At 41.4% G+C, this 16,780-nt stretch overlaps 1 protein-coding gene across 3 annotated transcripts in view; it reads right to left on the bottom strand.

Annotated features, from left to right (window-relative positions):
- LOC306831443 (unconventional myosin-XVIIIa-like) overlaps nt 1-16,780 on the bottom strand; it is a 66,964-nt gene that overhangs the window by 37,634 nt on the left and 12,550 nt on the right. For 2 of the 3 annotated variants that reach the window (XM_079355552.1, XM_079355553.1), the window contains 17 exons: nt 15,175-15,948; nt 13,395-13,484; nt 13,150-13,221; nt 12,394-12,420; nt 11,433-11,492; nt 10,577-10,664; nt 10,091-10,197; nt 9,827-10,003; nt 9,461-9,671; nt 9,225-9,367; nt 8,995-9,095; nt 8,799-8,862; nt 7,531-7,675; nt 4,838-5,008; nt 3,969-4,059; nt 3,336-3,528; nt 1,048-1,134 (listed from right to left, as the gene is read on the bottom strand). In XM_079355552.1, coding sequence (XP_079211678.1) covers nt 1,048-1,134; nt 3,336-3,528; nt 3,969-4,059; nt 4,838-5,008; nt 7,531-7,675; nt 8,799-8,862; nt 8,995-9,095; nt 9,225-9,367; nt 9,461-9,671; nt 9,827-10,003; nt 10,091-10,197; nt 10,577-10,664; nt 11,433-11,492; nt 12,394-12,420; nt 13,150-13,221; nt 13,395-13,484; nt 15,175-15,948 — 2,601 coding nt within the window. The remainder of the gene's footprint in view (nt 1-1,047; nt 1,135-3,335; nt 3,529-3,968; nt 4,060-4,837; nt 5,009-7,530; nt 7,676-8,798; nt 8,863-8,994; nt 9,096-9,224; nt 9,368-9,460; nt 9,672-9,826; nt 10,004-10,090; nt 10,198-10,576; nt 10,665-11,432; nt 11,493-12,393; nt 12,421-13,149; nt 13,222-13,394; nt 13,485-15,174; nt 15,949-16,780) is intronic. The other variant, XM_079355554.1, reaches the window with a different exon arrangement.

Raw genomic sequence — 16,780 nt, 5'->3', positions numbered from 1 at the left:
TTAAAAAGAAAGTCAATTAGTGTTTCAATGAATGTGAATGCAGGGGAGAACATAAAATCCACTGCAGTGTTGGTGGTGATGGAAGAAGTCTAAGAGGAAGGGTTTTTTTTATTATTATTTAAACTTGTGTCTGTAACAAGTCTAAAGTTTAAATGATGCACAAAGACATGAAAAACGTTTGTTTTATGGATGACAATAATTCCCTAGGGACAACCATCCTTCACAGAGAGGATGAGCAGCTCGGCTAGCATGGCTAACATCCTGGGAGCTAAGGGAACCGAGCTCACGAAACCAAAATCTTTTTCAGCAGTTATCAGGGAGTTACACCCGAGACATCCTTATCAGCCGTGCACACGACACTGACTTCAAGTACAACACAGAGTATCTGTTGGGGGGGAAGAGATACGACAACCATGACGCTTGCAATGAAACGAGCATTGAGGCCGTTTGCCGTAAAGCTACAACAGAAGATAGATATACTGAGTGAAAAAGAAATCGTTCATCAAAACGTCTTTTCATTCTTTAAAGTTGACTTCAGATATGCCTTTGAAACATCTATGTGTTTTTGTTATCACCCTTTGGTTTTCGGTGTGATGTACTACAGTTCACTACTTCTGATGGCATTCCCATTAGAGTGTAGGACCCTTTATAAAATAAGTAAAGCACTCAAACTGAACCCACTGGAGTTAAAGCAAAGAGATCTATGACTCTGTAAACTCTGCCATTTCTTGTTTCCATGGTGCAGATCTGAGGGTATAAGGCCAAACATCGATTTTCTTTCTTGAAGTCAATTCTCTAACCTTTCTTTTCTAGCTCCTGCCCTCTCGTTCCATCATCTGCAGAGCAACACCTTTCAAGATTTAAAAAGTCAAATAAATAAAACTTTAGCGGGCTAACATATCTTATTTATTACTGAGGCAAAGAGAAAAGGGCTCCCTGAAGATCAGAGGCAGGTTATTCTACAAACATCCGATCTGCATGAAAATATGGACAAATGGGAGCCAGAGATAAAGACATCACACACATTTAAAAAAAAAGTGAACTTACCAGAGCTTGGCTTGAGGCCTGGTCTACCACTGCTACAGACAGAGAGGTGCTGGGCTCTGTGTCATCTAAAGCAAGCTCAATGTTCTCCTGGAAGGAGGCAGATTGACAGACTCTTTAAAGACTTGTAAGGATGCAAAATGAAAGAAAAACAAAGATGTTCTAAAGGACATGTGAAAAAAAAAACCTTTGTTTTTGAGAGGCAGAAAAAGAAAGACACTGACATTGTTGAACTCTTTAAAAAAAAAAAACCAAGCATCTCAGTGCTAATAGGATGAGAGCAGAGATAATATTATTCTCTGGACAAAGTCAGTTCTGTAGGGTTTGCTCCTGGTCTTGAGGTAGTACTTTCTAGATCATGCAGGAAATGTGGAGCTCTCATGGCAGAACAAAATAAAACGTAATCCCATGCTGCTAGAAGCAAAAAGCTGGTTATCAACAAGAGGACAGTATAAAACAAGAGGACTTTCTGTTTCAAAGAAAAGTCAACACCAAATGTCCTTAAACGTGTATTCTTTGTTATCACATCCAGGGTCTACTCCAGTTTGAGCAAAAGGAAGACACACTTCCTTGTACTGAAGTTTATGGGAGCATTTCCCTTTGATCCCTTTGATTTATTTCAAAGCAAACATTTCCTCATGAGTTAGTGCTCTCCTGTTGATGGCTTGCTTCATTTCTTGTAAAATAAATCATGATGTTCATTTTGTAAATTACAGTCCAATTTACAGTAAAATAAATCATGAAGTAGATTACACTAAAGGGCTTTACCTGTGATTAATAAGTCTCTACTACAGCATCCTGTCTACCAGTATTGAGGAACGTGTATTCACTGTCTCATCCAAATGTGGTTATTCCTAAAAGCAGATTATGCCTCAAAATGTTTGTGACCCCCGACCAATGACTGCCTTCCTGAATGTTCACGTCCGCGTACAAAGTTTATGAATGGACCAGAAAAAGTGGCAGTTAGAGTGGCAACTAATAACAGTACACTTGCCTGTTTTTCAAATGTGACATTTTAATCCGTCTATTTGGACTATTGGATATTTTAAAAGTGGATTTTTTTTTTTTCCAGTTTAATTTGCTCCCAAATATGAGTGTAAGCCATCCAAGTAATCCTGATACCTTTTCATCACAGCACATCTACTGAATTTGCAGGCATCAATAATGTTTGAGCAGATTTTAAGGATATTGAAATGAAAATACAATGACATATTTAATGTAGGAAAACTAAAGGCCATAACAAATCCATTAGAACATTTGACATTTAGGAAAGAACACATTTTCTCCTTTTGGTAAATGGAAACTCTGTTTGCAGATAATGACATTTGTGGGATGAAGCAGGAATAAATATTCGAAATTACCTTCACCGGAGCAAAAAGCTCACGGTGACGGAGAGCAGGCAGCAGTAGTTATGTGGGAAAATGTTGGCAGAGCTAATAGTGTGGATGTGACAGATGCCAGTGTTGGGGTTGACTGTGTGTGAAGTGGCCTCAATGAAATTTTTTTGTTCTCCGAGATACAAAAACTAGCCACACAGAGAGTCAGCACTCGACAGCATTCAATTTAAAACATATACTGTAAAGCATGTGCCTGTAGTTTTTCTATTCCAGTTCTTCCCACCTGTCACTGCTGCTGAAGAGACTGTTTGCTGTTTTAAACGAGTTTGACCCAGTTTTAAATGACACTTTCACAGCTTCTTATACTTTCAAGTGCGCTGGCAAGAGAGAATTACACTACACGACTCATTTATACAATACTTCACTTTGCTCCAATTCCTTTTGCTCTCAGGCTGGGGGTTACGTGGGTGGGAAATCCCAGGATCCTTTCCACTGTATTAAAAGTAATATTATGATTTCTGCTTAATGGTTAGTGTGCAATCAGCTGAGTTTGACTAAAAAGGGATATTTCTGTGATTAGAGGAAAATAAATGGGTGAATTTTGGTGAAACGCCTTAATTTCTGAAGGAATGGTTTCTCCTGCATTCGAGGATAGAGGACAAATCGTTCTTTGCTGTGTAGCTGGGCGTGTCTCTTAAAGGCAGGTGTGAGTAACTTCACTTTGATCTCTGCAGAAGAGGTGAAGATAGACATCATTAATGAGAGATTCTAACACAGGGACTTGGCTTGTCACAGTGTATGACAGGTGGGAGGGAGAGAGTATCTGATGTGTGAAAACATACACTATTAAACTTGACGTATCTGAGGGGGTAGCAGCAGACAAAAAGTTGCCTGGTAAGACGTTGAGAGGGAGACAGAGATAATAAGAGTGCATGCTCCTTCATATGTCCGAACCTCTTTGTATCTCTCTAACTCCTGCACGAAGGTACGCTGATAGAAGAGGGCGTGGAGGCGTTCTTGAGTGTAGTTATGGCAGAGGTCCTCAAAGGTCGCGCCACACTCTCGCTTAGCCAGCCGCGGGTTTTGAAAGCCTGGTGTGTCCACGATTAGTAGAGAGCACAAGGAGTGCTGGCTGGATTTCAAGGCCCTGGAGCACACAGGGCACGCACACACACACACACACACACACACAAACATCAGGGCATTGATACTTGAGGCAACACATTATCGATTACTGCATATAACTCTTAGCTCTAACTATAGCTCTCTCCTGCATTATCCATAACCTTCACCTTATGACATATAATCCTAATTCTGTTCTCGAAACTTAAACCAAGCCCTAAGGTTATGATATCATCTTGTTCTTGAAAATGTTTTACCAGCACCCTTTTGACAAACATCACTAACCTTGCAAAACTATTTTATTGTTACAGCTGAATTGAAAATGCCAACATTTGAATAGACGTGAAATCTGTCAAGGTTAATTAAAGATATGTGTGGACAAGGAATCAGAAAATCAACATTTTATAATTGGAGCAGCCAAAGGAATGATAAGATGGACTTAAGTTTTGTGTGGGACATACTAACCGGTTTATAAACGAAATGAGGATGGTGAAAAGTTCAGAGTAAAGTCCAGATGTCATGGCCTCCAAACACTCCATCGCTGTAGACTTTGCTCCTGGTGTGAAAGGCGGCAAAACACACCAAAACAAATCAAAATCAGCTCGAAGAAAAACAAATCTATGTAGCAAGATATAAGTCTCCAAGTGGTTGGATAAGAAGAAGAAATGTTTCATTTGGAAAAGCTGGGAAAACTCTATTGGCATGACATTTGTATTCAATAGCATCACAATAAGCCCTAAGTAGTCAGCCTGGGCCTGAAATTGTCCAGGTAAAGCAGTGTCTTTAAGGACCTGAGGTGTTCTGTGATTGGTCAGATCAAACCCATATCTGTTCCTGGTGGTGATGGGCATGTGTAAGGGGGAGAGACTGAGGAAACAAAGGTGAATCTGTTCTGTCCCTGCCGTGGCTGACTTTAAAACTGCAACCTCGTGCCCTTCAAAATGCGCCGATGGAAGTCAGAGGACGTTCACATGTGGGAAAATCAATGTGAGGCAATTATGATTTCAAGGACAATGAACGAGGAGAAGATCCAAAATGGCTTGTCCCGACACAGTGTGTGTACTTATCTGTCAATAGCCATTGTAAAGCTGTGGTATTCATTACAAAGATAAGCTTTACTTTCTCCGCAGCATGCAATTTCCCTCAGGTGATGAGGAGAGGCATATGTATTTGTGTGTGTGTGTGTGTGTGTGTGTGTGTGTGTGTGTGTGTGTGTGTGTGTGTGTGTGTGTGTGTTGGGGGGAGAGTTACAAAGAGAAAGAGTAGAGGAGGAAAGGAGAAGTGAGACGACTGTGAGGCCTAAAAAGGAGATGTAAATGCTGTCTGTGGAGTACCTGCATCTGCAGTGCCGTTTTCGTCGGAGGCCTGGCGCGCGGTGCTGGCTCTGGGCAGTGTGCCCTTGGCCTGGTGCTTGAAGATGGAGGAGGAGAGCTCCTCCAGGGTGCAGCCCAGCAGGTAGGCAGCCTTCTGGGCCCACTCATGACGTGCAAATTGTTTCCTGCCAGCTGAGACACGTGCATGAAAACCTCCATTAGCCCCTTCTGTCAGCCACCTCCAGGCTGCCTGGCTAGACTGGTAGCTTTGTGACAATCCTTTCTCTCTGACAGGGTAGGATTATGTCTGTGGTCAAGCTGACACTGACACAGCAGGTATGAACAAGCACTAAAAGCCCGCTCAAAGTGATGGTGGCTTGAATATATTTAAATAAGATAGAAAAGGTGACTTATCCACAGGCTTTTATGACTATTGTTCCATGTAGAAATGATTGCCACTTTTATCGTCTTGAGAATCAAAGTAACACTTATCATGAGGGGACGCCATTCACTTATGTTCACAAAGACTTCTGTCAGAACACACAAGTTTCTTTTTTAATCTGGAGTCTAAATGATGGAAACATGCAGATATGAGTGTAATCCACCATGGAGTTCTTCAAAGATAGACAGGAAGGGATTTCACACTAAGAAGTGGGCTCTATCAGTTTCACATCTGCAGTCTTTTCATGATAATAAGCAAGGGTGGTTGTATGTAAATCATTTGCTTTAATTTTTCTCTGCCACAATTTTCTAGTTTTGGATAAAACCTCTGAAAAGAGCACATATAGTTTGCATTTAGAATATGTATAGAATGGAATCAAACACAGGAGTGAAGCACTCTACGAGGTTATAAAAAAGCTGCTCATGATCAATCTTTGCTTTTTCAAAACATGTTCATACACGTTTATGTGTTGACTGCACAGTGCACAGCAAATACAATTCAGTGGTTTCAAACGTTGTGTTAAAGGAGAGATTAGTGCTGCCCTCTTGTGTTCAACCATGAAGCTGCACTGCCAGTGAACGTGTGGTAGTTTTATAATCTGTGTTAAGAGTCAGAACACAAACTAAAGGCCTCTTAGAGTGAGTCTCCTTCTGTGGAGTGTGATTCAAACACGCTCATAACTAAACACAGCCTGAGCAAATTAATTCTTAGTCATTCCTTTTTACAGATCAGAGCCGGCGTCCTTTTGGTGATCTTATTCCCCAAAATAGATTCTGAATGGGAAAATATTCATTGCAGAAATATTTAAATCTCCTTCAGGATGGTGTTAGATAACCATCATGAAAATTGGCAGCCTACTTGAGGGGATCACTGAAAATAAATGAGCAAGTAATTCTGCATTACAGGCTGTCAGTTACTTGCAGAGCAGACTGAGAATGAAGAGTTTGCATTAGTGTAATATATTATTAGGATATATTGGATGAGCTACTTCTATAAGAAGTGCATCCATCCATCCATTATCTATACTACTTTTTCATGTTTGGGGTTGTGGTGGGTTGGAGCTGATCCTTATGGACTGGTCGCTAGTCAATCCCAGGACTGGCATATATAGAGACAGAAAACCAGCCAATCTCACATTCACACCTACGGACAATTTAGAGTCACCAATAAACCTAAAAAGCAATTATTTAAACTGCTACATCAAGTGTAAGTGTCTCAGTTAAAATCTGAAATCACTGTTTAAATGATTGAGAAGCTGAGGATTTTCATTAAAGACAGTCTACTGTACCGGTCTATGAGGAACTGCCCTTCACTCTTAATTAAAAAAATAAAAATACAAAAAAAAGGCAGCCCCAGCCTTTTAAAAAGGCAGATTTCTAATTCTAAAATTTGAGAGTCAAATGTGTGAGGCAGATATTTTACTTCAGAACAAAATAAAACAATCAAACCGTCTTACATTAGATTTCGTCAGACAAATAGCTTCAAAGAAGACAGCAGCACATCCTCGTGTTAAAGAGGACTGCTGTTCCCTTAAGAGTTCTGATGAATTCTTATGACAAGATCAAATAGAGTCTGTCAAGACTTAAAGCCAGAAGCAGACTGTTTGGTGTTTGTGTCCTTGAGCTGGAACCATGTCTTCTAACTATTTCACTCTGATAGTTTGCCATTTATTTCAGTTGATGAAGCACAAAATCTTCTGTGTTTATATGATGTAATTCTTCAGTACAGACTAATAATAATAGCAACCTGACATAAGGGTCAGCTCTAACAGGAGATGAGTAATGTTTCACTTCACCTACTGCCTGCAAGCATTTACAGGAGACCAAATCACCAAGACTCAAATAATGCAAACCACTCTTTGGTTTATTTTGTATTTCTATCAGTTCTAAAGCAGAAAGTGTTTTGCACTGACTATTTCCTGGTCACTATGGATATTATAGGACACATTCAGGATATTAATTCTTCTTCTGTTTGATTTCAAATCAATGCAGTATGGAGCAATGTAAAGACCTCTGCACCGTGCAACATCTTTTAAAGTGCAATTGCATAATTCAGTTATCTGGATTACAGCTGTGTTGCATCACACTGAAGATGTTACCTTGAGTGATTTAATACACTTTACATGTTTTAGATCATACTTCATCTTTGACTCTTTTGACTTTCTCTTCAGCCTTTATAGTGTTTGCATCAATCAAAGGTGATCCTTTGCATCATTGCCACAGTTACACGTTGTGTTTGTGGCGAAGCTACAGAACTGGAAAACTTAGCTTACCCTTAGTAGCTCCTGCAGCCCCCAGATGGTAGATGGCCCCCAGGACGAGCCAGAAGGCCCTCTGCTCATCACCGCTGATCCCCAGAACCCTCATGGCTGCCTGCAGCTTAGAATACTGCTGGGAGGCCCGCTGCTTATCCTCAGTCTGGCAGATAGCAAGTAAGTTCAAATAAATCGTTTTTGAACTACAGTAGAAGTGATAAAATGACACCTTAAAGTAAAGTAGGCTTCAGCATGTTGTATCAGGGCTACCACCAGATAATGACATAAGCCAAAGGTTATTAAACTCTTCTTTAAGTTATGAAAACGTGGATTCTAAAATGAATCTATCTTTGTAATGTTCATTCCCTTTACACAGAATGACTCCCTGCCGTGTGAGCAGGCGAGTACCACTGCAACGCATGGACACTTATTGCATCTCACGCATGCACAGAATGCAAAAACTAATTGGCGGTAGGCTGTTATCATTAAGTTGTGAACAGAGCTTCTTTTTGCCTCCCACAGCAACAGATAAAGCAGACCAGCAGTCAGTTTATGTCTCTGCTTGTTCTTTTGTTGATAGTTGGATGTGTATCATCAGCCTTTGAGTCAAATAGCCACAACGCAGCTACCTGTTATATTATTATATAAGTTTACACAGTCATGTCCGCCCTATTCACATATTAAGTAGGAAAAAGCTGTTTCTGAGACTTCAGCCTTTGTTTGTCTGTCAAAAGGTTCAACAGTGATGCAAGAATGAGCATTTTAAAACAGGATCTAATACAGATTGCAGCCAGCTTCAAGTTGACAGCCAAGGAACTGCAGTTTTTTTACACTGGCCTTGTGTTTGAACGTGGGAGGTTGCCAAGTGGATGAAATATGAAAAGGTTGCATAACAAAGTAATAATGGAAGACATAAGATCATTATTGTTTTAATGGGTTTAAGGTGAATGCTAGCCTCAAATCACTTAAGGTTCAGAGTGAGGAACTGAAGAGAGCCATTTACTAGCAACTTTACTACAAAATAGATAGTAAATAATATTAAAAAAAATATTCAAAGAAAAAAATAATAAAAGGTAATTTAGTTTAAATTCCTCCCAGCGGATGTTAGTGTTGTTTGAGGTAACAACATAAACATCTAAGGGGTTGACTCTCTTTTTCTTGGCACCATAACGTCACTTAACATTAGTCATGCAGTTCACTTTGATTCTCTCTGATATAGCTGCATTCATTTGACATCATTTAAACGTCCAGACTAGAGAAAGTTATCATTGACAATGAGTATTTACCTTAGTCTGAGGCATGATCCCAAATGCATGGTTTTCAGCAAAATGGTTGAGATGCAGCTCGGTTCTGGTAAAGAAATGGAAGATAGGCAAAATACATCACATCTCATGTCCAGCTATTTCTAAAAGCAGAAGAAAAAACTGCTGCAATATTTGATAACAGGGCAGAACTGTGGTGTATTGTGCATATAATCCTGACCTTAGAGAGCTATCTACTCCTGCCATTAGGTAGTAAAAGACATTAAAAGTGGACTCTCCCTCTGGTCTTCTTGACACTCTAATCTTCTCCAAAAGCATCGTCTGCAAAGCCACGGAAGAACGCAACATGAGAGAGTTAGAAGATAACATGTATTATAGGCAGTAAGGGAAACACTCTGGGACACTGCTCCAGACAAAAGCAGATAAATAAATCATTTGGGCTGTTTGTACCTGGATAGAGGCTGATGTCACCAGGCCTGCTTGGTCAAAGTCCAGGGAAACAATATGGGAGAAGCGACTAGCATTCCCATTCATACAGGTAGAGGAATTCCCAAAGGACTCCAAAACTGTGTAGACTGCTTGCCATTTCTCTGCTACAGTCAATAAAGAGAAAAACACAAAAAACGTGGGTGTTTTAACGTTACATCAACAACACATACTCGGTGTTTGCATCATCTCCAACCCACCTGAGAATGACTTATTGGTGCTGCCAGCGATGTTGATCAGATACTGGATGATGTGTTGACAGTTGGTGGTCTTGCCACTTCCACTCTTGCCCAGCAGGACAATGGACTGGTCCTGCCTCGTGGTCAGGAGGTTTCTGTAGGCAGACTGGGCCATGCTGTAAATGTGAGGGGCGGCATCCTCCCTTCTGCAGCCTTTGAACATTTGCATCACCTCGAAAGACAGACCAGGTGAAAGTGAAGAGGGGAAGAGAGGAAGGGGGGAAATAACAGAATGAGAGGTCATTCATTTGAATCGTCTTTATGCTTAAACACATATTCTGATATCCCATGTGAGAGGTGTTATGACATGCACAGGCAGAAGCCTACCTTCTCAGAGTACATGGAGGGGGCACTAATGGGGTTAATAACCACCATGTTGGGACCACTGTGGGTGTGCACCAGGTTACCGCCATAGCGCTGCCTCAGGGAGTGCATCACGCTCGACTCATTTAAATACTGCAGAGAGGCCAAGTCCTCCACGCGGTCAAACATCGGAGGGTTTGCCTGCAGTTCAAAGTCAGAAACGGTCACGCACTCACTCAGTGTCGTCTGTAATTGATGCGCTTCAAAGTTGATTTGATGATTAAATACCTTCTCGACATCATCTTCATCCACGTCCAATAAAGATCCATCACTCTCCAGGCGGATTTTCACCTTCCCCTCTGGCAGACTGCCTGCCTGCGTCTTCAGGAGGGTCGCTGTGTGCATCACCATTTAGTGGGAGTTGATAAATCATGACATATGATCTCCACCTCAGATAAAAGCTTCATCTTGTATTACATTCCTGATAATAGGCATTAGGTGGATGGCTTTTAAATATAGCCGAAGCTGCATGCAAACTAAATGAGAAGTAGCTGTTCAAAATAACACACTCAGTCCAATTACATGCTGCCTGAGGTCAAACTGAGAAGTCTCGACCTGGTGCCCTCCAGTGAGATTTAAATCATTTTCTAAGCTTCAAAAAACAACCTGTATTGTTCAACAGAGACAGACACCGCAGTGCAGACAAGATAGTACGCTTAGAATAGGCTTTGAATACTCCTTTAGACATATATTTGAATATTAGGTTTTACTAACCCAAGGAGAATCCGTCTTTGTGGACCAGCCATACTTTTTCCGTGTTGTACCAGACTTTCTCTGCTGTTATCTGCTCCTCAGTCTTTCCCTATTAATACAGATCATAAAACATAAAACAAGGAGAGAAGAAATGTGTTTTGTCAATAATTCAGAAAGCAACATCGACACACCAAGAGCTGTTGAATGATTAACAAATACAGTACATTACATTGCTGAACAGAGTACTTGAACAAATCTTTTACGAGGGACGCAACTTTAGGTGAATCTGATTTAATAGATTCAGGGCTTCTTTTGGTGTGAAACCCTGCATTAATGTTTGAAATCAGTTTTTTTTTTTTTATGTTTAACCTCGAGTAGTCTATCCATGTCTATAACAAATTAAACCTCCACAGATAAACAACAGTCTACACAACTCAAACTTTCTGACAGTGCATTTAATGTGTTTAACAGAAGACACCAAGTTATAAAGGTGAGATAGTGGTGTGTCAGTACATTACATAGATATAAATAGAGGGGACTGAAAAATCACTAAGCGACCACAACAAACAGTCATCCAAGAGAGGGCAGTGAGACATCATTAAAGCACTTCAGCTACACTATGCAAAATGCACCAACACTGCATCACTTTACTTTTCTTCTTTACGTCTTCTCTCTGGTTAAAATGTAAAAAACAAACAGCAGGTCGTGCTACTTTAACAGTTAGTGACATAGAGAGAATGAAAGCTGGGCTTTCATGTTCTTCACTCCCTTTTCCTACTTCATCACACGCAAAACCAACAAAGGAACACATCACTCTGAAACACAGACGAGGAGGGGAAGCAACCAGAACTACAATCAGATGTAGTAATGGTCAGACCTTAGCCGCAGCTGAGTGTGCTGCCTGAAGAATGGCCACAGGGTCCTCGACAGGCTTGGACTGCAGAAGTGAAGGAGCAGAATCAGGGATCTATTTGCATTTGTATTCAACAACTTAAGGTTAGCAATGTCAAAGTGCAGGATAAAAAAAAAAAAAAAACAGAAGACAAGACAGTGGAAACATTATATGATAGGCAACATTTGAAAGAAAAAAAAAACTGAGATTAAAAAACCTTGCAGCAAGGCCAGGGAGAGTTCAACAATCCAGTCTAGCAAGGGCAGCAGAATAAGTAAGTCATTGATGTAATTCACCGTAAAAAAAAAAAAATTACACTGCTATTGCATTAATGAGCAGGGATTACAAGGTGCATTAAAGTGCAGAGTGTTCATGGGCGTGTGGATAAATTCACGTTCTGTTACATCAACAGTCAAAGTTAACACGATCAGTGGTACACACAGGACGATTTAAGTGCAGGGAGCCGTGCAGCTAGTTGTAAAACAATGTTATCGTCTAATGCTAATGAAATTAGCTAGAGAAGGGGAGCGTGGCACTGCATCAACACAGGGACGTGAAATACTCATTTAAGAGATTTGAATATCATTGCAAGCATATTCAGGAATACCTGGAGTCACACAAACTCATTCTATAGTGTTTAGTTAACTACAGTATTAACTCTGTAAATAAAAGCACCAATACACAGCTGCATATTCTTTACGTTGTAAAGTAGAAACCAAGCTATACTCGTGTTTATGAGACCTCTAAACTCTGGTCAAGAATCCTTGATATTCCCTGACATTTCTACATTCTGGGTTCGTGAACCCAGAATGAACCTCAGACAGCAGAGAGGGGACAAAAGAGGAACGGACAGGCACAAACAAAGAGGGGTCAGTAGAGGGGAACTAGCTTTAGACACTCTACAGGCGAGAGAAGCACGGCGAGCTGCCTGTGGAGCAGGCTGTACCTGAGAGGATTTGCGGCCTCTGGCACGCTGGCCATGCATACAGCACAGAGGACAGCAGCAAGTCAGGATCCAATGACCCACAGAGAAGCAAAAGAAGAGACACATGGGACATAATTTGAGACAACAGGAGATCAGAGCAAGAAGAAGTGTCTTTCAGTGCGCGGGACTGAGGTAAGCAGACACTGCAATATGATCAAGCAGTGCAGAAATAATCAGAGAGCGAAGAAATCGTCACACAGAGCAGCTCCTTTGAACCTGATAACAAAGCAAATAACACACACAAGCACACACACAGAGGAAGGCAATAAAATGAAATAGACTGTTACAACTCATTATCAGATGTATAGATAACCAATAAGTACACGGGCTAACGCTATGGGCTTCACTTTTCTGAAAAAAAATTTACCAATAAAAAAAAGTTTGCATTTAATTCATATTTAGTCTTCGGTACGTAGTAAAAAATAAAAACTCGGGGAGCGAAACAAATGTCTGGATGGTTTTGGAAAAGCTCAAATCACCAAGGGAACCAACTTTAAATTTATGAGTCGTAGAGTTTCTAATTTCACACCAAGCTCACAACAACCCCCCGTCACTTGAACCCTGAAGGCAGAGGGACAGCTCAGGACAGGCCAGCGTGGACCGTTCATAGTTTTTGGACACATAAGCATTTGGCTCAGGCTGCTCACAGAGGAAGTCTTCGTGAAAGCATGGCAGGTGCAAACCAAACAAATAGAGCAAGGAAAATAGAGAAGTTACATCAGTGCCATCGACGGTGAAGATCTTCCTCACACGTTTATAATCGTCCTCAGAGGGAATCACTTCTGGGACCTACAGATAGACGAGCCATTGCAATATGGTAGCCAGTATGTACATTACAAAGCTATGATCACTTTCTCCGTACGTGTAGGGCCACATACAAGCATGCATTTTTTTTTTCAATTTTACTGAATGTTGGAAACACACACTGTTAAGTGTAGTTTTGCAGCAAGATAACCACACACCTGTTCACTGGGTGAAGTCTGAGCCTGGTACAGAACAACAGGGGACGGCTTACCATTGGAGACCGCAGGGGGACAAGATATCTCCGTCACCTTTACACAATATATCCAGATATTCACAGACACACAGTGTGACGGACAACAGGCGTACGCACACACAGATGGAAATGACATGGGAGGATGACAATGAGGATGGTAGTTATATTTTAGTTTGTAATGTTTCATGAAGAAAAAAAAAAACAACAACTAAAAAAGGGATTTAAGTTGCCACTAATTTCAGCTGATTCCGTCAGGAAATGAGCTCAGGAAAAAGGACTACTTAAGAAAATTGGATCATTAAGGACTGCAGAAGAAATAAAAATGGTTCAAGGATTTTGTTAGTGAGTGCTTACTTGAGCAAAAATCTGTTGAAAATGAGATAATTTAACATTCTTCTTTACTCTACCAACTGAGCCACGGTTGCCAATTACCAATGCTTAAACAAAACATTAAGGTATTGAACCTGTTTTTTGTCCGCAAGGGTATTTCAGTTGTTTCTCATGGTAACGGCTTATATGTGTTATAATATGTCTTGTCAATATGTAGCTCCAAAGAGCAGTAATGTAGAATCCTTCTAAACCTCCACAAATGTGTTTTCATTTCTAAGTTCATATTATTGGAAACCCAATGGCTCTCCTAAAAGCAGATCCCTAGAAAAAAAAAAAAAAAAAACAGGAGCATATACGCCCAACTAATCATACGATTTCATGGCTACCTGTTAATAAGGGGCACTGAAGTACAGGACAACATATTACATTGTCCGAGGAACGAATCGAAACAGAGACTGTGAATGTATTCACACGTCTGCAAACAAAATGATACTGAGTGATGGAAAGTTAAGAGGAAGATGAAATTAATCATTACTGTACATGGGCCAACATGAACATGGCTCGTTGAGTTTTTCTGGGCCGATAACAAGCACTGCTGATTAGATACAGAAAACCGATTCCTATCATGACTCCTCTTTCTTTACAAAGTATTCCATGAGAGCCCCAGAAGCAATGCACAGCTTGAACTCTCAGTGAAAGGAATAAGTCACAGCTCAGCGCTCATCGACGACTCGGACTGAACAGACTATCAGTGAGCAGGCCGTGAGTACACCCTTCAACCCATTTATAAACTAAAGCATGATCATGAGCTGGTATACAGTATGTTCACTGCTTCCCTTCCACTTATTCAGGAGGGCTTCTTTATATGAAAACCTTGAAAAGAAAAGACGACGATTAATTATGTTGGTTGTTAGATGATTGTCATAAAGATGAGCAAACAGGACCACATCTGGGACAAGCTTAGGATGTCTTAAGTTGTAATCATTATAAGCGAGGCCTGATTCATTGATAGTTTTTCATATTTTTGTCAAGCTCTACCTGAAAGAAACCTACTTCATCTCCGAAGCTTTGCAAATAAAACTTTCACAAAATGATCCCTCCATGATGCACAGCTCAAACTTTGCCAGATGGTTGGTCAGAAGCCTCACAACTAAAGGGTTTTAAATTAATGTCTGCTGTGTGGAGCTCCAAGCTAATGGTGCAAACCGAGGTACATTTATGGACTCTTAACAAAAGATAAACAGCTTCATTGTGCACAGTGTTAAAACATGGAATAATCATGTTTAATCGTGGGAGAACCCAAACAACTGAGTCAATATGAATTTTCAGATATGAACAGTCGTGTCTGTTATTGTCACGCAGCATGCTCCTTCCAGAAGTAAAGTCGCAAACATGTGTTGTTTGTCACTCCATACCTCTGGTTTCTTCACAGGGACTTGACGGGGCTTTGGGATGAAACCTGCAGGGGGGGCCAGGGGGTCTGTCTTTATGACAGGAATGAATCCTGGAGGTCTCGGCAGGGCGTTCTGTTTTGGGGGCACAGGACTGGATTTTCTGGCAGGGATGAAACCAGGTGGAGGAGTCAGGAGGTTCTGTTTGGGGGCAGGGATGAAGCCAGCGGGTGGGGCGAAAGGGTCTGGTTTGGGAGTGGGGAGGAACCCAGCTGGAGGAGCGAGGGGGTTGGACTTTGGCGGTGTTGTCGTCGGTGCAGATGTAGTTGCAACCTCTTCTGGTTTTTCCTCCTCTTCCTCCACATTTCCTCTCTCTTCTTCCTGCTTTGCGTCTTCTTTCAGGTCCTCTTTGCGCTCCTGGTTGCGTGTTCGAGGCCGGTGTTCCTTGGTTCTGCTTCTGCCCATTAAACTGGTTAAGCCCATGGAGATATCATCCTTGTCTTCTCTAACATTTTTGGTGGTTTTAAGCACAGACTCTGCGGCGGGAGTCGCCCTCGCAGTCTCCGAGGAAGCAGAGTGGGTTGTCTCTTCCGTCCCAGCTGGAACAACACGTCTTACAACTCTTCTCACAACCCTCACCACCTTTTTACCGCTCTGTTCCTCCCTAGGATTGTCCGGACCGCCCATGCCACCGTTACTGTTGGACTCCTCAGCTGTCGTTGCAATTGATTGTGGACCACTTCCTGTGTCAAGCCCAGGTGTAGAGACCGCTTGAGGCTGAGTACTATCTACATCAGACTGAGAACAAACAGAGCAAGGTGGACATGGTGCAGATTATTCTCCAGGCTGGCAGATAAACTGTTTAAGAACAGCATGGCCTCAGCTTAGAAACTCTCCATAGGGGAGAATTCATCAATCAACATGCTACTGTCTCCCTTTTGTATATCCTCAAAGCCTCGCTAGAGCTAGTATTGGCAAACATGAACATTATTATATGTAATCAGTCCATTCCCCTGATTTTTTACTCGGAGCCTATTCTACTCATGTGTCACACCTTAAGCATGCACACTGTGCATTAAGGGTAGAAACAATCCATTTAAACAGAACCTCTTCTGTTTCCAGGCAAGTCAGCTTTTACATTAAAAGGTCAAAGCAACGGCAGCTTCAGTTTAGCTTAGCAGTTAGCACAGGCGCCCCATATACAGTCCTCGCAGCCGGTCTCGGGGGCAGGTCAGACCCTCAGCATTTCCTGCATGTCATCCCCAGCGTTCTCCTTCCAATAGTTCCCGTTACTTTTAACTTCCTAATTCTACTGCCCAAAACATATCCATACAGACAGCTCGGGGAGGGAAACGGTGCAGATATTTGAATGATGTTTGCAGTTACAGCCTTTATCCCTGAATGTGAGAAAATTTCCAAACACAATAAATGACCCACAGAAGCTATCTAGCTCGCAGGGTCTGTGCTTCATGGTGGAGGAGAAATAAAACCAAAGGGTTTCTATGTCGTATTAGTGCAAGCCTTTCAGTGCAGGATGACTATGGTTTGTTTTAATGATGTGAAAACTCTGAGGCAGCTTTTAGATTACTCAAAATGACTATTTGTCATTGTTTGGACAGATACTGTAATA

The sequence above is a fragment of the Symphodus melops genome, assembly GCF_947650265.1.
Source record: "Symphodus melops genome assembly, chromosome: 11".
In the NCBI taxonomy this organism is placed as follows: Eukaryota; Metazoa; Chordata; class Actinopteri; order Labriformes; family Labridae; genus Symphodus; species Symphodus melops.
The sequence above is the reverse complement of the archived record's forward strand: the minus strand, read 5'-3'. Positions and strand labels throughout refer to the sequence as shown.